The sequence below is a fragment of the Pteronotus mesoamericanus genome, unplaced genomic scaffold (assembly GCF_021234165.1).
Source record: "Pteronotus mesoamericanus isolate MK-2021 breed Mesoamerican mustached bat unplaced genomic scaffold, CSHL_Meso_final contig_246, whole genome shotgun sequence".
Taxonomy (NCBI): Eukaryota; Metazoa; Chordata; class Mammalia; order Chiroptera; family Mormoopidae; genus Pteronotus; species Pteronotus mesoamericanus.
In genome coordinates this window covers 9,820,207-9,842,266 of record NW_026555104.1, presented here as the reverse complement: position 1 = coordinate 9,842,266, position 22,060 = coordinate 9,820,207, and the positions used below count along the sequence as shown (strand labels likewise).

General features: G+C 55.8%; 2 protein-coding genes across 5 annotated transcripts in view; one reads left to right on the top strand and one right to left on the bottom strand.

Annotated features, from left to right (window-relative positions):
• Positions 1-6,850, top strand: part of NOS2 (nitric oxide synthase 2) — a 35,795-nt gene extending 28,945 nt beyond the window's left edge. For both annotated transcript variants that reach the window (XM_054573178.1, XM_054573177.1), the window contains exons 20-26: positions 214-377; positions 1,554-1,761; positions 3,541-3,628; positions 4,081-4,202; positions 4,511-4,659; positions 5,639-5,833; positions 6,434-6,850. In XM_054573178.1, coding sequence (XP_054429153.1) covers positions 214-377; positions 1,554-1,761; positions 3,541-3,628; positions 4,081-4,202; positions 4,511-4,659; positions 5,639-5,833; positions 6,434-6,550 — 1,043 coding nt within the window. In that variant the 3' untranslated portion in view covers positions 6,551-6,850. The remainder of the gene's footprint in view (positions 1-213; positions 378-1,553; positions 1,762-3,540; positions 3,629-4,080; positions 4,203-4,510; positions 4,660-5,638; positions 5,834-6,433) is intronic.
• Positions 6,851-8,385: 1,535 nt separating this feature from the next.
• Positions 8,386-22,060, bottom strand: LGALS9 (galectin 9). 3 transcript variants are annotated; one of them, XM_054573180.1, is made up of 11 exons: positions 21,972-22,060; positions 19,324-19,415; positions 18,016-18,217; positions 17,088-17,198; positions 15,751-15,846; positions 14,131-14,166; positions 13,527-13,577; positions 12,886-12,927; positions 12,373-12,461; positions 12,075-12,237; positions 8,386-9,147 (listed from the first exon to the last, which is right to left on the bottom strand). In XM_054573180.1, exons 1-11 carry the CDS (start codon positions 22,008-22,010, stop codon positions 9,001-9,003), a joined length of 1,068 nt encoding a protein of 355 aa, XP_054429155.1. In that variant the 5' UTR covers positions 22,011-22,060; the 3' UTR covers positions 8,386-9,000. The 3 variants fall into 3 exon arrangements, with proteins under 3 accessions (XP_054429155.1, XP_054429156.1, XP_054429157.1); XM_054573181.1 differs by lacking the exon at positions 15,751-15,846; XM_054573182.1 differs by lacking the exons at positions 12,075-12,237; positions 15,751-15,846 and having other exon boundaries at positions 8,995-9,147.

The following is a 22,060-nucleotide window of genomic DNA, read 5'->3' as shown; positions in this document are numbered from 1 at the left end:
ATATCCTGCTAAAGTCCAGGTCTGGGTGAGAGAGGGACTGGACTCTGGCACATAGTTAGTTTATAGGTCACTGTGGGTTCCCTTTGGAGGGCTGTCGATCAACCTTCCCTGCGGCCCCATCTCTGAGCACCGCTGTTCTGGACATGAGCTGGACACCAGGAGCCCTGTTGCTGTTCCTGGAGCCGGAACTTCAGTGTCTTCTCTCCCCTTCAGGCAGTTACTGGGTCAGGGACCAGCGGCTGCCCCCCTGCTCACTCAGCCAGGCCCTCACCTACTTTCTGGACATCACCACTCCCCCAACGCAGCTGCTGCTCCGAAAGCTGGCCCAGCTGGCCACCGAAGAGGCCGAGAGGCAGAGGCTAGAGACCCTGTGCCAGGTGAAGTTTGGAGCTGGAGTGGGAGGCAGGTGCCAGGTCCTAGAGTCAGGGGAAGCCAGAGCCCTGAGCGGACCTTTAACCCCCAAGGGTTAAACCCTCATGAAGCTTCCCATCTGGTGGGTGCAATGAACCCCAGAAATAGATAGTTTTCCTTGTGTCGGTGCTGAGAAGGAAGGCACAGGGTGCTACAAGGACAGAGGATGGGGGCTGGGCTGACATAGAAGAGAAGGCCCAAATCTTCCCAAGGGAAATCCACGTCAGCTGCCCAAAGTGAGACTTGTCCAAGTCTGGTGGGAAGTCAGGCACCCTCTCCCATCCTGTCTCTAGGACGCAGTTGTGTTGAGTAAACTGGATTTTTCTGAGTGTCTGCAGGATGCAACCAAAGTACACATCCTCAGACATTAGCTAGAAGAAGAGAGTCACTGTGTCTTGCCTATCTTTGTATTCCCAAAACCTGAGACAAGCCTAGGACTTAGAAAGGGTTAGAGGATGGATGGGGTGGATGAATGGATAAATGGACAGAGTGCCAGGTGGGCAGATAAATTAATAAATTAATAAAAGAATACATTAACTCATCTGAAACTTTCTAGGCCCAGTCGTTGCAAAAGATGCGGGATGTCATTATTATATCAACATTATTGCTGATTATCATGATTCCAGCCACCTACACGGGCCATTACCCTGTGGCTGTGCTGCACTAACTTGTGAGGGAACACATTTTCTCATTTAATTCTCACAACATCCCCACAAAGTAGGTGATGCTGTCCTCGGCTCGCAAAGGCTGAGTAACTGGGACAAGATGCCACAGCTCTAGAACAAGCATCGGGTCACAGCATCCAGTTAAGATTTGAACCCAGGTCTGTAAGATTCCAAAGCCCTGCCCCAGTTGAGATTGCAACAGAGATTTTGACTCCTGCCCACAAGTTGCTCACAGTGAAGTTCTAAGCACACAAGTTAGATCAATGCTACTCACTGGCCTGAGTTCTTCCAGGACAGGAAAGATCCAAAATTTTCTCACCAGCTGGGTAGCACCCTGGACAGCGCCTAGTACTTTCAAGTGTCTGCTGAGGGAGGGAATGAATGAATGAGTGAATGAATGAATCCTGGATTGTGACAGCCTCTTCCCTCGATGTGGGGCAGGCGCCCTGAGTTGCTCACACTGCCCTTGCCTTTCAGCCCTCGGAGTACAACAAGTGGAAGTTCACCAACAGTCCCACACTCCTGGAGGTGCTGGAGGAGTTCCCGTCCCTGCGGGTATCTGCCAGCTTCCTGCTCTCCCAGCTCCCTGCTCTGAAACCCCGGTACTATTCCATCAGCTCCTCCGGGGACCGCACACCCATGGAGGTCCACCTCACCGTGGCCGTGCTCAGCTACCGCACCCGAGGTAAGGCTGCGGCAGGGGCAGAGGCAGAGGCTCTGGAGTGTTCCCACTCTGTTATTTCCTGGGCAGCTGTTCAACATGTCTGAGCTTTGGTCTCCCCATCGTTAAACACCCGCCTTCCAGAGTTGTGATGGCAATAGGAGGCGTGTGGGGGAGATTACTCTGAGCCAGGCACTGAACTAGCCCCTTTGTATGCATATCACCAGTAGTCATATGAGATGGGTACTGTGTGCATTTTACAGGTGAGGAAACCGAGGCACAAAGAGGTTAAGCCACTTCTTCAAAGTCACACCATTACCAAGTAGAGAACTGATATGCGAACCCAGGTAGTCTGCTAGAGTCCAAATTTTTTAAAAATTTAATTTATTTATTTTTAGAGAGAAGGGAAGGGAGGGAGAAAGAGAAAGACAGAAACATTGATAGGCCACCTCCCACAAACCCCCGAATGGGGACATAGCCCACAACCCAGGCATGTGCCCTGACCGGGAACTGAACATCACAGGCCGGTGCTCAGTCCACGGAGCCACATCAGCCGGGGCCTGAATCCAGATTCTTAACCACCCTACTTTACAGTCCTACTGCTGTTGGGGCAATTCAGTGAGACTGAATGTGAAAGCACCCACTACTCAGTGGGAGCCCAATGATTCTTAGTCTTCCTGCTAGCCCATCCTAAATACAGGCGCGGTTCTGCCTTGATCGTTCACTGCTTCACTCACTCATTCAACAATGATTCGTTTCATACTTCTCTACACGTGGCACTCTGCTGGGTGTGGAAATGTAGCCCCTGCCCTCGCCAAGCTTCCCATCTGGTGGGTGCAATGAAAAGAGACCCACAGAAATAGACAGTTTTCCTTGTGTCGGTGCTGAGAAGGAAGGCCCAGGGTGCTACCAGGACAGAGGATGGGGGCGGGGCTGACAGAAGGGAAGGCCCAAATCCTTGTCCAGCTGGACTCGGCTCCTCCAGTGGATGGACTGGGCCCCTGCCTTGCTCTCAGTAACTGAGCACGGCCTGGGGTGGCAAAGCTGGGGGGCTGCCCCACACCTCAGGGCCCTGGGTGCCCTGAGAAGCCCAAGCGCACGGTTCTAAGGACTGGGCAGAGGCTACTTGCTGTGCTGAAGGACATCGCACAGGCTCAGCCTCAACCCTCAGACCCGGAGACGGGAGGCAGGCACGTCCCACGAGGGCAACGTCCATCCAGAGGAAAAGCAGAGGGACTTTGCAAGTTGCTTGGAGGTCCCTTGAAATTCTGGGCCACTGGGAAGGGAATGTATCCCAGGGAAAGCTGGGGTTTCCACAAGCCCAGGAGGGGCCACATGCAGATGTCCAAACAGACTGGGATGCTCAGGAGGTTGTCCATCACCCAGGGTTCCTACCAGTAAGGGCTATACTTGTGACGACACTCTGGGGCAGTGACTGTGGCCACTCTCAGGGGCCACTTTGTGAAACTGTCATGGGATCCAAGTGGTGGGCTGGGAGGGTCCCTGCAGTCAGGGAAGCTGAGGTGTGGCCTGATTCTCTTGCTACCGGAGTGACCTTGTACAAGTCACTGACCCTCTGAAACTCAGTTTCTGCAGTGGCAACAGGAGAGGCTTGCACACTCTCTAGGTCCCTTTCCGCTTTCACCAGCTCTGGATATTTAGAGGGTAGATGTCAGAACCGAGAGACAACAGCTCCCACATTAGCGGGCCGTTCGAGGAGGCCCATCAGTCGGGGAGTTGCCACTGGGGCGGTTCGCGCAGGGGCGGGGGGCGAGGCCGGTCAGGTCTGTGCTGTCCTCACAGATGGCCAAGGTCCCCTGCACCACGGTGTCTGCAGCACATGGCTGAACAGCCTGAAGCCCCAAGACGCAGTGCCCTGTTTTGTACGAAGGTAAGCACCCGCTCGACTCTGTCTGTTGTGGGACCACTGGCTCTGGGGGTTTGGGGCTGAAATGGAAGGACCTAGGGTTTAGGAACCAGTCTGGACCCCTTGGCCCGTAAAGAAGGCACTTGGGGCCACGCTGGGCTGTCTGTTCTACCTCCTGGCTGTAGAACATGGCCGAGTCTATAGCGGGGATGGAGGTGGCAGGCAGTGGCGATGGGGCCCGGAGTGTGATGAGGCTCAGCCTCCTTCAAAAGGACTCCAGCACAAGGTGCTGGTGTGTCTGGTCAGGGGAAACGAGGCAGCTTGTGGACTTGGAATCAAATTCGAGCTCACTGTCCTCTCCATGCCGGCCAACACCACCACGCCCAACCACACCCCCAGCGCCTCAGCCCCTGGCCTGCGTGTGCATCCGGCCCATGGTGTCTGAGGACTAGGGCCTCTCTTTCTGTCCCCTTCAGTGCCAGCGGCTTCCAGCTCCCCGAGGACCCCTCCCATCCTTGCATCCTCATTGGGCCTGGCACGGGCATCGCTCCCTTCCGCGGTTTCTGGCAGCAGCGGCTTTATGACGTTGAAAACAAAGGTACTGCTGAGGGGCCCCCAGGGGTAGCGGGGGGGCCCCAGGTGCCTGGGAATAGAACTGAGTGCAGGATAGCTGTGCCACTGTCCACCCACGGTTCCTGGCCCCTATCCCAGGTCTGCCTCAGCCTGTGTGGGCAAGTGATCTGAATGCCCTGGCCCCTCAGCTTCCTCATCTATAAAGTGAGGAAATTACTAGACAGGATCCTTGTGGAGATGCAGTGAGAATTCAAGTTGGGTCCCAGCTTGTCAGGCCTTGACGCCTGCCCTCTGGTGCCCACCCTGGTAACTGCAGCCTTCTGGATCTTCCAGGGCTCCGGAGTGGCCGCATGACCCTGGTGTTCGGGTGCCGGTGCCCCGACGAGGACCACCTCTATCGGGAGGAGATGTCAGAGATGGCCCAGAAGGGGGTGCTGCATGAGGTGCACACGGCCTACTCTCGCCTGCCTGGCCAACCCAAGGTAATGTGGCGCTGCCCGCGCCGAGAGGAGCATTAAAAGCGCAGACTGTGCTATGATGGGTGTCCTGGAACTGCACACGCCCCTTACGTCTCTGAACCTCCATCTCCTCGGCTCTAAAATGTAGGCAGGTATACGGTCAGAATGATGCTGCGAAGCTATTCGGTTCACGCTTCCAGGAGGAGAGATGGGCCCTGAGGCGTTCAGGACCAAGCCAGTGCCACATAGTGGGTTAGTAGAGGACCCCAGAGCCCACCCTGCTGAACGCCCTCCCCACCTGGGACACACAACTGCCCAGGGAGAGGTTGTAGGCTGACTTTAGCTCAACCACAGCAAGGCTGGAGGGCGTCCGCCGCTCCCACCGGGAGACCACTGATGGGCTCTGCTGCTCCAGGACACTTTGCCCCGTGAGCCCGGGGAGTCAGGACAGACTCTGGGCCCCTCCCTTATGAACGCATCCTATCAGGGCTCCTCCCAGAGCCAGGGCTCCATGCCCAGGGCTGGGGTCACTGGGAGCCCCCGTTGACTCCTGGACGTCTGTGTCACGGGAGAGCCCAGGGCTCTGTGTCCTGCTCTGCTTTACAGCGCAGGCCGCATCGGCAGCCCGCATGGCGAGAATCCCTCTTCCGGGGAGCAGGCAGGTGAGCCTCAGAGCCCTGGGCAGGGCAAGTGGCTTGGCTGACGCCTCTCTGAAGCGTGCTGAATCCAGAGTGCGCCCAGGAGCGCCACTGGACCGTCAGCTCCTCGAGGGCAGGGCTGTGGCCAGCGTTCATCTCTCCAGCCTAAGCCTGGGCTGGGCAGGGCACCAGGGCATGTCCTCATGCTGAGCCTGGTCCCTGTGCAAAGTCCTGGCAGGGAGGGTGGTCACCCTGCTGCCCATCTCACCCCCAGGCCGCCTCCCCGGGGCCAGCAGGCCTCCCCGCGGCTTTGTCCCCTCCCCCCAGCAGCAGGGGCCCGGACTCACCATCTCCTCTGGTTTCAGGTCTACGTCCAAGACATCCTTCAGCAGCAGCTGGCCGGTGAGGTGCTCCACGTGCTCCACAAGGAGCAGGGCCACCTCTATGTCTGCGGGGACGTGCGCATGGCCCGGGATGTGGCCCACGCACTGAAGCAGCTGGTGGCTGCCAAGCTGAACCTGAGTGAGGAGCAGGTCGAGGACTATTTCTTCCAGCTTAAGGTATGGCAGCTGGTGTGAGGGCTAGGGATGCAGGGCAAGGGCACGGGCCAGGCAGCCAGGACGAGGGGAGTCAGAACTGGGGAAGTCCTGGATGCCAGGGGATCCCACAGATGGCTGCAGGTCAGAGCCGGATGGGCTGTTGGAGGCTTGACTGTGCCTCCTGCTCTGGTTGCTCAGTTAAGCAAAGACAAACATGTCGCTTTACCAGAGGACTTTCAGAGCCTCTAACATGGTCCTGGGGCATCGTGATGCTTCAAAACTGGGAGAAAGTATATCATATTCAGCAAACGTATTTATCATAGAGCCCATATTTCCAGGAGCATCATGGGGGATAAGCACTAGGCGGGTGATTCAGTCCATCATAAAGCCCGGAAAGATGTTTAGGTGGTCCTTGGCAGAGCAGGCAGCGGTGGGAGTTATGGCGCCTAAGTCAGAATCAAGTGTGACCGAAGCATGGCAGTCGGGAGGGCAACGGGTCAGGAGTGTACGAGTGGTAGGGAAGCTGGGTGAGCGCAGGGAGCTCGTTCCAGCCTGAACCTGATGGATGAGAGGTGGCTGGACCCGCAGAACTGACATATTGATTTCTGTTTTCCCTTAAAGAACCAGAAGCGCTATCATGAAGATATCTTCAGTGCTGTATTTCCCTACAAGGTGAAACAGGATGGGGCAGCAGGGAAGCCTAGTGATCCCAGGGCTCCAACAGCCCACGGAAGTTAAAGCTGCCACTGCTGAATCCTACAACAGACCCAGTTCTCGATGATCTGTGGTCACAGGGATACAGGTGGTGGGAAATTATATTCCCAAGCCTCACATCCTATTTCTCCATCTCCTTCCCCCTTTGCTTAACTTGCTACCAAGTAGCAGCCTGAACTGAATGGAACCTCGTCTCCTATGAGCTCACCCTTCCCCGGATAACGGAACACTGGGGCATTGGAGAGTAAATCTACAATGGCAGGCCTGGCTAGTGGGTGAGGATGAATCTTTCTTCTGATTGCACTACTGTGAGTGACCACGAGGAGGCGCTGTTTCACCACTCTGTATTTAGCCCCACCCTTCTCCCAGTGTACAGTTATTTATGCCTTTGTATTAAAAAAATAAATAAGTAAACAAACCAGTCATCCCCTGAAGGCCATTTAGGCCTTCCTTGTATGGCTCCTTGATGGAGATGTTTATATGAAATACATTTTATTTTAACCACATTGTATGTGCGCATGTGTGTGTGTCACAAGTAAAGCAGCCCTCAGTTACACTGAGTTGGGCACTGGCAGGTGGCCCAGCTTGGCCACGCAGCGTCTCTGGAATGGGTGTGAGAGCTGCACATGGGGTGCATACCTGGATACCCGTGATGGGCGAGGGAGCACAGGCCTCAGCGGAGCCTCACACAACACGCACCTCATGCCGGGGACAGCAGAGGTGCGACACTGTACAGGATGCCCCCTCTTTAATGAAGACATGGGCACGGCCTATCTTCAAAGTCACTGTATTTTGCTCCAGGGTCTGCTGCTTCATGACAGTTTGGCCAGTAAAGATTTGGCACCTGATGAGGTCGGGCTACAGGTCAAGGACTTGGCCGAGAGTGAGGGACACATGCCTTCCATGAGGAAGGCTTCTTAAGGGACCGAGCCATGTTTCCTCCTCCCAGTGGGAACAGGGAAGGAACTCAGCCAGGGGCGAAGTGAGGATCTGGTAAAATCTGGATCCCAGCTTGGGTTTGGCCTCTGTTTCATTGGCTCCCTGGCAACCTCCTCAGATGGGGGGTGCGGGGAGAGGGGGCACACCAACCGGCAGTGTCCCAGCGGTGCCTCTGAAAAAACGGTGATCAACCACACAGACCCCTAGCTCCATGCCTGCCGCACGCTAATCTGCGTACTAACCACCTGGGATCTCGCTCCGATTCAGGTCTGGGGCGCAGCCTGAGATTCTGCGTTTTAAACAAGCTCCCAGAGGCTGTAGCTACTGTTGGCTCAAGGACTTCACTTTGAGCCCTTGCCCTGGTTCCCGAGGCCCTGGATTCTTGAAGGAGGTAGCAGGGTGTGTTGGCATCAGGTGGACACAGGCCTAGGTCCCGTGCACTGGCCCAGTGGCTGGCAGACCGCTCCACACTGAGCCACTTTCCCAGCACCCCCCTAACCCCTAACACAGAAGGACCCACAGTGGAACAATGCAAACAAGCTCTCTTCTGGGTCAACTCCTCCTGACCCCACCTGCCACCTCCTCCCACTGATACACCTGCCCTGCCATTGGGCTTCCTGGCCCTGCAGTGGCCCTCACAGGCTCCAGCCCAGCCCTTGGCCCACCTCAGAAGCATGGGGCTGCTTCCTGGCTTCAACTCTGTTCCCAATCTTCCTGTCAGATGATCTTGTCCGAAAAGCTTGAGTCCAGGTGCTTTCTCTCACTCCCTTGTGGGGATTTGTGAGATCCACTGAGAGCAGAAATGGATCAGGACCCCCACATCAAAGTGTGCCTGTGCTCTCTCCTAGGCCAGGACCTCCCCAGTTCCAGAACCCAGGTGTCTCCAAACACATTTCACAAACCACAGCCATCCGTGCATGTGTGCCAAGGCAGATATTTCTTTCCCACTTTATTTGAAGGACACTGGGAAAGGGAAGAGCTTCCAGCTGAAGAAGGTCCTGTCTCTTGGCAGAGACCAGCAGGTGTCAATCAGGGTCACTTTCCTGGTGTAGGGGAAGGGTTGGTCATGGTATAAGGAAAGGTTAAAGGTCGGAGAAAGAGGAGGAGCTGAGGAGAACACCTCCTATGTGAGTCACCCGCTAGTGGCTTGAGCCTGAGGTGGACTGGAAAGGAGGGTGGCAGTGGGGTCAAAGCAGACGAGGAGTAGGCCCGTGCTGGCAGCTGGGGAAGGTCCAGGAAGCACCCTCCCCTTCTGCCGAGGGGACAGAACCTGGAGCTTCAACCTGCAGACTGCCCCTCTCCTCAGGTGTCAGGATGTGGGCAGCTGGAGCCCCGGGTGCCGCCCAGGCTGAGGAAGGCAGTCCCGGCCGGCGGGCTTCTCCCCTCCAGGGTGGCTGCAGCCAGAAGCAGGGAAGGCAAGGACCTGGCTCCTCAGATCCTTGGCTGGCTGGGAGGGGCGGAGACTGGGCAGGGACAGGGAAGGCGGAGGTGATAGGCAGATCTGGAGAGCAGACTCGCAAACATCGAAATCCCACCTAGGTCTGCACGTGAGTCAGCTGGATGTCGCCTCCCACTTCCAGGTTGTTGATGGCGGGCAGGTTATTCACGCGGTGGTAGTAGTCAAACAGGTGCTGGCCGTTCACGGCCACCTTCAGGCAATGATTTTCACACATGATCCACACCTGGGTAGACAGACCGACTGCGTCATTTGCACTCCGCTTGGAAAGTTGTCACCCCTAAATGCAGGCCTGGGTCTCCCTCCCTCCTTCCTGCCTTGCTCTAACGTGACGTAGCACGCCCCACGCCCACATCCTCGGCACAGGAAGGACTCACTCTTCACAAATGTGCTCTCTTTCCTTTCCTTTTACACATTTTGTTCCCCTGGCATAGAAAGCCCTTCCCCGGCCCCCACCGCACACCTCGCCCACACGGATAGTTGCTGGTGCCCCTGAGGATGCACCCCTCTCCAGCCAGGCTTCCCGGCCTTCTGCCACCGCCTGACTCCTCATACTCAGGTCAGGTGCCCCCTCAGGTCGGGCCCCCCACCCCCATCCTCACTCTCCAACTGGGCCCTGTGCCTCCAGCGGCAGGAGCCACGGCTTATGCCACCCACAGCCCTATCCCCCGGCACCCAGGGGCGCTCCACGCCTGCACTCCTGCGGCGGCCGCCCCCTGGCTTGTCCCTTTTACCCCCAATAGTCTCCACAAGGCGGTCAGAGCACATCTGGTAAAATGCTATCATCCCCCTCGCAGCCCCTAACACTTGCAGCACGCTCGCTGGGGAGGAGGCACTGTCCTAAGCATGTCACGAGCACAGTGCTGTTTCATTCTTACTTCTCTATGAGACCAGTATTGTCATTAGCCTCATTTTTGAGATGGAAATACTGTGGCTCAGAGCAGTGAAGTCACTTGCTCAAAGTCGCACAGCTTATCTGTAAATGGATGTATATTGCTCTCTGGCTCGAAACACACCAACACACTGGATCACAATGCAGACTCCTTTCCGTGGCCCTAAGGCCCTACATTGGTCATTTTCAGCCCTGGCTGAGGAGCATTAGGGCCTATTTAAAGGGCCAGGCTCATGCCGTTGGTGGTGGGGAGTGGGCCAGGCATGGAGTTTTCTTTCTTAAGCTCTGTGGGTGGTTTGAACCTGTAATCAGGGCTGAGAACCCCCTGCTCTGAGATCTGGGCCTCCAGCCTCCCCACCCATCCGGTTCCTGGATGCGCCATGCCTGTGATCCCCACCCTTGGAGCAGCAGCTGCTCCCTCCAACGTCTCTGGGGCTGCACCCCTCAGATTTCATGGGGCGGCTCCTTCAATCACTGAGGCCTCCCCTGCACTGTGGTCCCTGAGAGCTGTCCCCACCTCACGCCGCGTAGCCCCTGCCTAGGCCTCACTCTACCAGCGATGTCCAGACTTTTGGTGTCTCTGGGTCACACTGGAAGAAGAAGAGTTGTCTTAGGCCATACATTTTGACCCAAGGATCACACACCGAGACACATCATAATGAAGTTACCCAAGATTACAGGTAAGGGGAGAATCTTAAAAGCAGCAAGAGAAAAGGAGACAGTTACCTACAAAGGAGTTCCCATAAGACTGTCAGCTGATTTCTCAAAAGAAACCTTGCAGGTAAGAAGGGGCTGGAAAGAAGTATTCAAAGTCATGAAAGCCAAGGACCTACATCCAAGATGACTCTACCCAGCAAAGCTCTCACTTAGAATGGAAGGGCAGATAAAGTGCTTCCCAGGTCAGGTCAAGTTAAAGGAGTTCATCATCACCAAGCCCTTATTGTCTGAAATGTTAGAAGGACTTACCTAAGAAAAAGAAGAAGATCAAAACTATCAACAGTAAAATGACAACAAACTCACAAATATCAACAACTGAACGTAAAAACAAACACAAAAACAGCATAAGCAAACTACTAGAACAGGAACAGAATCACAGAAAGGGAGATCACATGGAGGGTTATCAGTGGTGAGCGGGTGGGAGGAAAAGGGGGGAAAAGGTGCAGGGAATTAGAAGCATAAATAGTAGGTACAAAATAGACAGGGGGAGGTTAAGACTAGTATAAGATATGGAGAAGCCAAAGAACTGATGTGCAGGACCATGGGCGTGAACTAAGTGGGGGGAATGCTGGGGGGAGGGGGGTGCAGGGCAGAGAGAATAAAGGGGGGCAAAAACGGGACACCTGTAATAGCATAATCGATAAAATATACTTTAAGAACAAAATTATTTTTAAAAAGCATTATTGGTAGGCACAAAATAGACAAGGGGAGGTTAAGAATAGTATAGGAAATGGAGAAGCCAAAGAACTTAAATGTATGACCCATGGACATGAACCAAGGTGGGCAATGCTGGGGGCAGGGGGGGCAGGACAGAGGGGCACAAAGGGGAGGGAAAAATGCGACACCTGTAATAGCATAACCAATAAAACATACTTAAAAAATAAATATATTGCGATGTGTAATCACACACACACACACACACACACACACACAAATCTCACGATGTTTTAAGTAAATCGATGGTTTCGCGTGGGGGGCATTCACAGCCATCCTGGGCTGCACGCGGCCCGCGGGCCGCCTGGGGGACACCCTGCTCCACATTACGCTCCTTTGCTTTCAGCGCAGCACCTGCTGTGACCTGCACTGATTCTCTGCTGCCTGAACTGCAAACTTCGGGGCAGGACCTGGTCTGCCTGCTTCATGGCTGCCTTCCCCGACCGCCAGCACCTGGACCGCTTCCTGCACGAAGTGGGCCTTGACCATACGGCTGAGAAGCAATTGTTGAATGAATGAGTGAATGAACGAATAAACGAACAACACCTCATTCTTGGGCTCCATCGGGCACTTACTGGCTGTCACCTCAGGCGAGGAGCCTGCACTTGAGTTTTTCCCTATCTGTAAACAGCAGATACCACCACCTATTTATGTGGGACAATAATTGTAAAGCCGCAAGAACAAATATTTGTTGAACACGTTCTCTTCTTCTGGGCTCAGCCCTCACACCAGAGGCCTCGGGGCCCATCTGGTACCCGGGGTAGCAGACCCCCGCCCCCCGCTTTCCTTGCCCCTCAGAGCCCGCCGAGCCCCAGGCTGTGGCACCTTACCAAGAAGCTCTGGCCTCTGGAGAAGGGCATTGTTTGGGGCAGGCTGCGCTCCTCAGGCCCCCAAGAGCCCTTGACCTGCGTGTTTCGGACCACGGCGTTCTCATTGAAACGGGGATTCAGGTGAAAGGCGATGTCATTCCCAGAGCGCAGGTTGATGTGGAACCTGGGGGAGGGCGGCTCACATGGGTCTCCTTTGCCCGCCGAACTCGGGCCCCTGCCCCTCCCCAGCCTGCCCGGGGCCAGGGGGGAGGCCAGAATGGCCTTGGGGTATCTCTCCTCTGCAGGAGCCCAGGCTTACCTCTGAGCGCTGGGCAGGACCATGCCTGACACGGTGATGCTCTTGGAGGGGTACAGCCCACCAGGGATGGAGGTGAAGTAAGGTATCGGCTGTTGTGGGGAGAGGGACAGGTCAGCCAGCGGCAGCCAGAGCAGCGACCATTGTAGGGGGAACTTCCTGCCGATTTCCATGAGTTCAGACTGCCCACTGAGTTTAAAACTGTGCCTGTGAGTCATATCTTTAATAAATGCCACAGGAAAACTCTCCAGTGTTCCTCAAATTAATGGGCTCAGACTGTCATGAAAGGACGTTGGCCGGACACAAAGGATACTGGGGCTGAGGAGGGAAGGCCATGCAATATGCTCACCGTGAGGGGACAATTTTAAAGGAGAAAGCTCCTTTCAACGTCTTCTAATTTACTCGGACGTGGGACTTCAGCTTGCCAAAGGGCTCCTTTTGATTTTGTAAGCCGCCCCTCACCTCCCACACTGCCCCCACACACCAAACCTCCTCCCTCCCTGGGAAATCACTTACATAGGTGGGGCCGCTCTGCATCACAGGTGGGATTACAGGGTTCTGTTGAAGAGACCAGAAAACGCAGTGTGGGGTTGCGCCCACACGCAGGCCCCCCACACTCTGAGGCGGTGCTCCGCAGGAGGCATCAGCCCCTGGACCCTCCCGTTCACCTCCCCTCTCCTGACGGCCTGGGCGCACTTCTGCCATAGTCCCCGACCCCATCGCGGGCCACCTGCCCTCAGCTGTCCACAGGCAGCTCTGCTGCCTCCGGGGCTCCCACCTGACTTCTACCAGCAGGGGGAAGGGAAGCAGCGGCTTAAGTCTGGGACCAGCAGTGACATCCAGGGACCCGAGGAGGCCAGGCCTCAGATCCAGACCCTGGGCCCGCTGCACTCCCCTCTCGGTAACAGAAGGACCAGTTGTCCTGCTGTCCCTGGGGGTCCTGCCTCCTGGGCCTCGAGGTAAAGCCAGACTGAGCCAGAATTTCTGCCATCCCTGGGTGAGCTTGACTTGCATGTCTCCTGAGCAGAGGGCCAGCCCCAAATCCCCCAGCCTCCCTGTTAAACTGCTTCCGCCTCTTCTCTGGGATTAGAGAATTCAGTCCTTGGTGAAGGGGGACATCACAGGGGCTGTGAGCTGACTAGAGCTTTCGGACTTACAGAGAACATTTGTCCAGGGGCGCTCTGCACCGTGTGGATGACCGTTTGAGTCTGGAAGAAAGAGGTAAGAGTTTTAACTCATTCTCAACAGCATGATCGCCACCACCTGCCACCAGAGGACACCATTTCACACACTTTGGGAGGTGCCTCTGAGCTACTAACTAGCTCAACGGCCCTGACAAGACTCCCGGAATTGGAGGATAGAGAGGTGTTTCTCCCCTCAAGAGGATGAGGTAGGGGCAAAAGATTCTCATGAAGAAGAAATATGGATTCATTTGTGGCCTGTAGGCCCATTTTTCTTCGCAGAGGAATTTCATAGCTTCACTTCTCAGGAGGAAGAAGTAAATGTGGGGTGTCTGCCTCCTGTGGCTGCCCACAGAATGGCAGGGGCCTGGGCGCTTCAGCTCGTCTCCCTGTTCATCGGGCCAGCCGGTCACCCCTGACCCCAGGCCCTCCCACCACCACCACCGCAGTCAGACGGTCAGGGGGCTGGCACCAGCTGCCCCTTGTCCTGTGGTAGAGGCCTAACGCCTCGCCTGGCCTCCTCCTTTTAACCCACGGGAAGAACCAAAATGAAGATGTTCCGAAGAGAGAAAACACTCACCATGGGAGCGGTGGTGGCCTTCCAGAAGCCTGAGGGCTGACGGGGACGAGATAATCAAAATGAGGGTTAACATCAGTGCCACACGAGGCTGAGACAACGGCAGAAACTGGTAAACATGCCTCCCCAGACTCTCGCTCGCTTCCTTCCTGCTCCCGAAAAGCCTCCCTGAGCCTGAGGTCAGGCCAGGCCTGGAGGAGAGGGAGCATCCCCATTGGCTCCTTCAGAGAGAGAGCATAAGGGTCTGGCGTACGCCCACAACACGGAGCTTCCCTTAGCTCCCAGAGGCAAAACAATCTATTCCTTCCAGTGTGCTATTTCATCCAGAAGTTGAAAAGTAGCGTTTACCCAGGACTGCCGTGTGCCAAGCCCCCGCTGCTACGGTTTATGAGGGAGGCACCCTTAGCTGCTCTTTGGCTAAGTGAGACAGCCAGGCTCAGACAGGTTAAGCAACTTGCCCAAGCCTGTCAGATCACCAGCCATAAAACACACAGTGGTCCCCAGCTGTGTCTGATTGTATCCAGCGTACTGTCCTCCCCGGGCAAGGCGAGGCTTTCCGGCAAGGCGTCCTGGAGTTTGACCAGTCCAGAAGTCATTGTGGCTGGTGGCAGGTGCTCTACCTGCACTGTGATTGGCCACAAGAGGGCTGGGTAGAGAGGCCCCCCTTGCCCTTTGTCCCCACTGCTTAAGTGGCCAAAGGAAGGGCCAGGCATTTCTCCCCTTTCCTGTCCTGGATCCTCTCCCCACCCAGCACACTGTCCTTGTGCTCCCTGCTGTCCTCTTCTAGTGGCTCTGCAATCTACCATCCTCATCCGATTATCAAGTCCCTACTGCATTCCAGGCACTGTGCATAGGGCTGGGGCTACACAAAGGGACAAGTCACAGTTCCAACCTCATGGGTGTGGGAAAAGAGGAGGTGGGGTGACGGGGACACACATGTAAATGCAGTTACAACAGGACCTGGTGACTGGCATGGCGCAGAGCTGTACAAAGTTCATGGGGATGGGAGGTGGAGGGGCATCCAGCCATTTACCCCGCAGGGAAGATGGCCCTGAGCTAACACTGAAGCAGAGCATTAAAGGGCAGTTACTGGTTGGCTGGCAGTGAGGTGGCAACGGGACAGCAGATGCAAAAGCGTGGTGGCTGGAGACAGCCCGGAGCGAGCCACAGAGGCGCATGAGCTCAGCACGTGGGGTGCCCGCCAGGAGGTGGGCGGGCACTGCTGGGGAGGATTCTCCACATCCCGCTGGGGACTTCGAGCTCTATTGAGAAGGGCTTGGGGCCTTCAGGATTTTTAACAGGGAGAAGATGTGATGGAATTTGCTTGTAGGAAGGTCAGTGTGGCAGCGGGTGGGTGTGAGGGGCCAGGTGGCCAGGACCAAGGCACTGGTTTCCGGAAGGGGAGTGTTGGTACACTGAGGAGAGATTGAGGAAGGGAGGGAAGAACCAAGGATGACACCCAGGTCCCGGCTCTGGGTGCTTGGTGGATGGAGACAGGGAAGCTTGGGTGGGCACTACCGGGCCTGAGTTCCTGGCCGGCCTGCTGGCTGGAACTCGCCTCTCTCAGACCCTCTGTCCTTCCTGCTGGCTGCTCTGCCCTCCAGGTTCTCAGGTGTAACTCACTTTTGGTTTGCGCCCCTTGGGCGTGGATGGGAAACAAGTTGTCTGGGGAAAGTGCATCGCGGAGAAGCCAGGCTGGATAAGGATTGTACGGATATTCTGTTAAAACAAAAGGTGCCGAGGCATGAAAAGAAGCTTTAACGGAGCCAAGGAAGAGTGGAAAGGCAGGGGCGGGGACAAGAGGGCAAAGCCAGGCCAGCGGGGAGACAGCAGGGCGAGAGCAGGGGAGGGCGGGAACGGGAGGGATGAGGGCCAGAGAGAGAGGAGCTCCTTCCTATTTGTTGAGGGCCTAGCGTGTGCCCTCCTCATCGCCGGGAATGTGCTCACGTCCAGAGAACGGTGACAAGGGTGGCAATGCAGCCGCCTGGGCCCTGCGGGAACACCAGCCCCTACAGGCCCAACCTTCCCAGTCTTCACAGACACTCAGATTTCCATGGGTCACCCACCAGGCCATTATAATTTGGGGGGGGTAAATACACAGAAAATTGGCCACCTTAACCAGCGTTCAGTTACAGTCGAGTGGCACTGAGTACATTAACACTGTTGGGCAGCTGTCACGACCAAGCAGCTCCAGAGGGCAAAGTCCTCCTGACCTTTCAGATGCTGGCAACACTTTCCAAAGTTTTAAAACACAGAGAGGGTCAAACAGACCCTGGTGTGGGCCCCTGTGGGTCATTTCCTTTTTAAGGTTTTATTTATTTATTTTTAGAAAGAGGGGAAAGGAGGGAGAAAGGAAGGGAGAGAAAAATCAATATGAGGGAGAAACATCCATCAGTCACCTCTCATACACGCCCTGACTGGGTATGGAACCCACATGCCAGGCATGTGCCCTGACCAGGAATTGAACCCCCGACTCCTCGCCTTGAGGGATGCTGCCCAACCCACAGAAGCACACCGGTCATGGCCCACGTGGGCTGTTTTGTGACATCTGACAGGTATCTCCTCAATGACCTCACACAATAGCCCACGGGGCTGCACTGACTATCCCTTTTCCACAGATGAGGAGACTGAGGTTGGGAGAGGCAAAGTCACTTGTCTAAGATCCCACAGCTGGTGACAATGGCAGAGCTAGAATCTGAGCAAGGCTTCTTTCAGGAGCCACGTGGCCTCCTAACCAGGGTGGGAATAGAGAGTGTCAGAGAAGAGTCGTAAGAGGCAGGAGGCTGAAGCAAGTGTTATGAACAGAGATGGTGACACAAGAAGGACGGGACAGGGGAGATAGGTTTGTCCCCAGAGTCACCTGGGTAGGAAATTGCCAGGTACCTTTGGGTCCACCCATCAGGGCCCTAGACTGGATCCTGTACCAAGACCTGGGACACATGCCCGTTGGACAATCTGACCTGGAAGCTGATGTTGGTCAGCCCCACAGCGCCGGTGACAGAGATAGCATCCACTTGGTGGAATGGCACGCGGTGTATGTACTGCAGAAAGAAGTTTCCATTCACTGACACCTGTCAACAAGAGTACGTGATCCAGGAGTGGGGTCCCAGACCAGGGTGGGGAGCACACCTGAGCCTCCAGGCCCCCGCGCCTAGAAACTAAGACCTGCCTGGTTTTCACCTCTGACCCCTCTAGGACAGGACACCAGCCTCCCGAGCTGCACCAGTTACAGGAACATGCGTGTGATCTGAAGCACATCCCAAACCAACCACCCTCGACACTGGTTGCGGGCTTCTTAGTTCTTATGGTTGTTTGTTTATTGCAGTAGGTTTGTCTTTCCAATCTTAGCTCCCCTGGGGTGTTACTTAAATATGCGCTGTTAAATATGCATAAAATGCTCATGGGGGAGGGGCAGAGTTGGGGGCCCCAGGTTGCACCCTGAGGGGATGGGAACACCCACGTTCCCACAGAGAAGCACAGACACAGGTCCCCAGCCCTCCGTCTCCCCAGCCCAGCAGAACCACTCTGCTTGCAAAAGCAATTTGCAGCTCCGTGCCAAGCTGGGCCATTCAAGGTCCCAGATAAGGGCTGTGCAATGTCATACCCATGACAACTACTCCACACCATGGGAAAAAAAAGTTATCCCAAGGACCTTAGAGAACAATGACTACTGCAAAGGAATGGAATTAACTTATTACCCAAGGCCAAAGAACACGTGGAGACTTATCTAGTTCTTATCTCCTAGTCATTGAAGCAGCAGGTGCCCCTGCAGGTGCAGGTGGAGGTGTGTGAGGTCCTGCTGTCTGTAAATGGTGTTGCTGGGTACTTGTTTCAAGGCTTTTGACCAGGCCTGATAGGGCAGTGGGAGGGAGGGGAGCTCCTGCTCACCTGGAATTCCTTGCTCTGCACCAGGAAGGAGAGCTGGAAGGGGTTCCCCCTCTGGAAAGGCATGTGCATATTCCTCTCCTCTGGCCCCCAGCTTCCTTTCGTTTTCGTGTTACAGACCACATACCCGCCTTCTTCAAACCGGGGATTGAAGTGGAAGGCAATGTTCTGATCACCGAGGCCATTCTGCAAGTTCACAGCAAACCTGGGCCCAGGAAAATCAGAGCGTTCTGGTTCATTGCCCATGGGAGGAATAGAAAAGCCTCTTGTCTCTGACTTTGTGCCTCTGAGAATTTGCATACATCCTACCTGGCAGTTTTGCTCCCATGATTACTTTGTTGCCTTCCTTTCTGTTTACCTAATTTGCACATGGGGTGTTTTGGTGTAATTGTTGCATTATGCCCTTTCCAGTGTGACTTTCAAAAAATAAGTAGAAAACGGTAAAGAAGAATGTTGACACTATGAAAAGGAAGCATAAAACTGATTACTAATTTTAATTGAAGATACAAATCGGGACTATGCCTAGAAGCAAGAGCCTTTCATGAAAAGTGTGCACTTGTTAGAGGGCAGCCCATGCATGTGCATTTGGGAAAGAAGAGAAGAAACTGAGAGAACATGTAAAATTGATGGAATATAGCTCTGGGATTGAGACAGAGTGGCTGCCAAGAGAGTATTATGTGTCCACAAGGGCGTCAGCTGCCAGCCCCCGTGTACGCAGACCCCACCCAAATCGGGCCGGAGCCCACACCTGCCCACCTCCCGGACCTCAGCAGAGGGCAGCCAGGCTGCGAGGGGATCGGAGCGCTCCGCAGCCACAGGCTCTTGCCTGTTCCCCAAAGTCCCCTCTTGGGTGGGAAATGGTGCTGAGATGTTTGTACTTTGAATTGACTTACTAATATCTGGAAAAGAGGTTGAAACAGAAAGTGACCAAAGTACACTTAATGGTAGGTTTAAACATTTCCATATAAGTCAAATGGCTTGAAGTGAAAAGGGTAGTTGTGGGTCACAAAGGAAGTGTTATTTTTTGAACTCTGGGTCTCAGTGTGCAGAGTTCAGTCCTAGGCCATAATCATCAGTCTCTGCGCTGCCTTGGACTGGGAGCCCCTACTATCTCTGGGTCTATGGCGCGTCTTTGTCAATGTGTCCAGACGCTATTAGCAGACGGCAGGGGTCACACACGGTGTGGGCAGGGGCCGGGCCCCCTTGTCCGGCGTCCCCGGAGCCAGGCACAGGCTACTTGGGGAACGTCGGGTGAGCTGGCCTGAGGGGCAGGCGCCACGGTTTGCTGAGGGGCAAGGCAGCTCCAGGTACCTGGTTCCACCGGAGTGAAGAACAATCCCATTGAGAGTGATCTGAAGTCCATCCTGGAGGCCCCCCTGGATGGACCCAGTGAAGGGGACGACCTGCAGGGAGAAAAGCCAGGCCGTAAGAGTGCCAGCCTCCTTCTGGCCGTTGCCCCCGGTCACCTGCTAGTGGCCGGTCTGGTGTGTCAGGCACCGAGCCCGGGGCTGTGTACAGCTGGGAACGGAGGAAATGGCCCCAACCCAGGCAGTTTCACACACAGTCTGAGACGCTCAAGGAAACTTCCAGGCCCTGGGATGATGTGACCGGGAGCTGACCTCCCCTACAAGGAAGTGACAGCTCCCTGGTGGAGGAAGTAGCGTGTTCATGACCCTGAGAGGGGAGGGAACCAGGGCAGCGAGAGGAGCTGCCGGGCCCCAGGCCAAACCACAGGCGCCTCGGTTGAAGACCCAGGAACCCAGGGACCAAAGAGGCCGCCAACCTAGTCTAGAGGGTAACCCTTCGGCTCCCCTGAGGAGGTCCAGAGGAAGGCATCCTCTCACCTCCCGCCCGCCCCACCAGAGGTCAGTGGTGGCCGTGACCTTAGGAAGCTCTTCTTCCTGGATGCCCTCTGCTGCCCGGGGGCAGCCTCCTCCTCCAGTCCTGCCCCTCGGCTCCCTGCTCCCGCCCCGAGGCCCTGGGCAAGGTCTGAAGCCCCAATGTGGTATCTCCACTCCCCCTAGGCCCCGATGGCACCAATTTTGTCAAATTCTCTTTCCCAGGCCACTTGAAAGGGGCAAAGGTTATGGTGAGGAGCACATATTTTACAGCCAGACATAATCCAGGTTTGGATCCTCTTTCTGCAGCTCGTTACCCGAGAGGCCTTGGGAAGCTTAATTAGCTTCTCTTTGCCTCAGTCTCCTTATCTGCAAAATAAGGATACATCTCACCTTGTGTGTAAGATGCATGACTCAGTGAGACAAAGTCCAGGGAAAAGAATGGCACATTGTAGGTGTCTCTACCACAGCCTTCCTCTCAGTCTCTCTGAGCAAAAGTCCCAAACTGGTTACATCTAGACCTTTAACACTAACCTCCAGAATGCCTTTTATCTAATGGGTCTGTAATCTGCATTAACCGAGGAGAGAAATTCCAGCTCCTAGTCAATTTTAATATTTTTTTCTTTTGATTTTTCCCCGTACAGCAGGATATTTTTTCATTGCTTTTTAGAGAGAGAGGAAGGGAGATAGAGAAACATCAACGTGAGAGAGAAGCATCAGTTGGTTTCCTCCCATATGTGCCCTGACTGGGAATCAAACCTGCAACCTCTCGGTCACAGGAAGACTCTCCAGCTAACTGAGCCACTGCTGCCAAGGCCCACGCTTTGAACCACCCCACAGGCTGCTTCTCACGAGCAAGCACAGAACACCCTCGCTCCTGGCTCGCCGAGCGCGTCCCGGAGCAGACAGCGTGTCCTGTCCTGCTTGTGCTTCCAGCCTCCATCCTGGCCCCTGAGGCTTGTGGGGGGCAGGGAATGGGGGGTGAGGCCCCCAAGACAGACCCTCATCGTGCTGAGCTCCTCAGCAGAGCAGCCAGGCTGCCTGCCCGCCCGGTGCACTTGGGAGGGAGGGGGTGGCTCTTGACTGCCAGGAGCCACCGGCCGCCACCGGGAGGGGTGAGCCTGCGGGGCGGGCCGTGCTCCTGTTGGGGCGACACCCATCCTCATTCTGTCTGCACTCCAAGGCCCTGTTTGAACCGCTCATGCAGGATTTTCCTTCTGATTCGAAAAGTTTGGCTTTTCAAGCCAGGCATTGGAAAGAACAAACCGGTCGCCAGGATAAGAAAATGTCAGGGCCCCGAAGGAGCTCTGGGCTCCCCCGTCTGACAGGGAAGAAGCCCAAGGTGGCAGGCGCTGACCCTGAAGCCCCCGGAGCAGCCCCCGGGCCCGGCTCAGCCTTCTCCAGCCCCACCATGAGCCCCTCTTCCCGGTGAGCCCGGCCCGGCGACTGCTGCAGGGAGCGGGCCAGGCAGGGCCTGCTGGGGTGGGCTCGAACCGCGAAGCCCTGGCGGCTCCCCACCCTCCCCGCCACGCCCCCAGCCCCTGCTGCTGCCCACCCACCTAGCCCGTGCCCCCACCCAGAGAGGGCTCTGCCGTCCGCTCCCCCCTCCGCTCAGGAAACTGCTGGCCAGGCCTGGCAGCGGCTCCTATTGACACTATGGGGCCGGGACCGGGACACAGCGACCACGCAGGCGTCCTGGGCCTGGGGCTGCCGCATGCCTGCCGTCCCCCATCACTGCTCTCTCTGTGGCACCTCCCTCTTCTGGGGGTAAATCAAGGCCCCTCCCTTCTCTGCCACTTCCCATCTGGGGACATTTGGCAAGTGGCTTCCATGCCTCTGAGCCTCAGTTTTTCCATGTATGACGTGGGGATAATAAAGCTCAGAGGGTTTAAACAAAGCCATCAAGGACAGGACCAGCACCCTCTGGGTGCTGAGTCAGCATTTGTCCAATGCATGGATCCGGATTGCCCCACCTGGCATTTCTGCTCTTCTGTGTTCTCTTTGGGATCCCCTTCACCCCGCCTCCCAAATGTGGTTTCCTCAGAGACCCAGAGCTGCTTCCCTGGAGAGGCAGAAGCTCAGCCGTGCAGCACCGCCCATGCCCGCAGCCTGGACACTCACTGGGTTCAGGAAGGGAGGCTGGATGTTGCTGAAGTTCATCTCTCCACCACCTGTGCGGTTACTGCTGGTCCTCTCACTTGCAAGGCGTT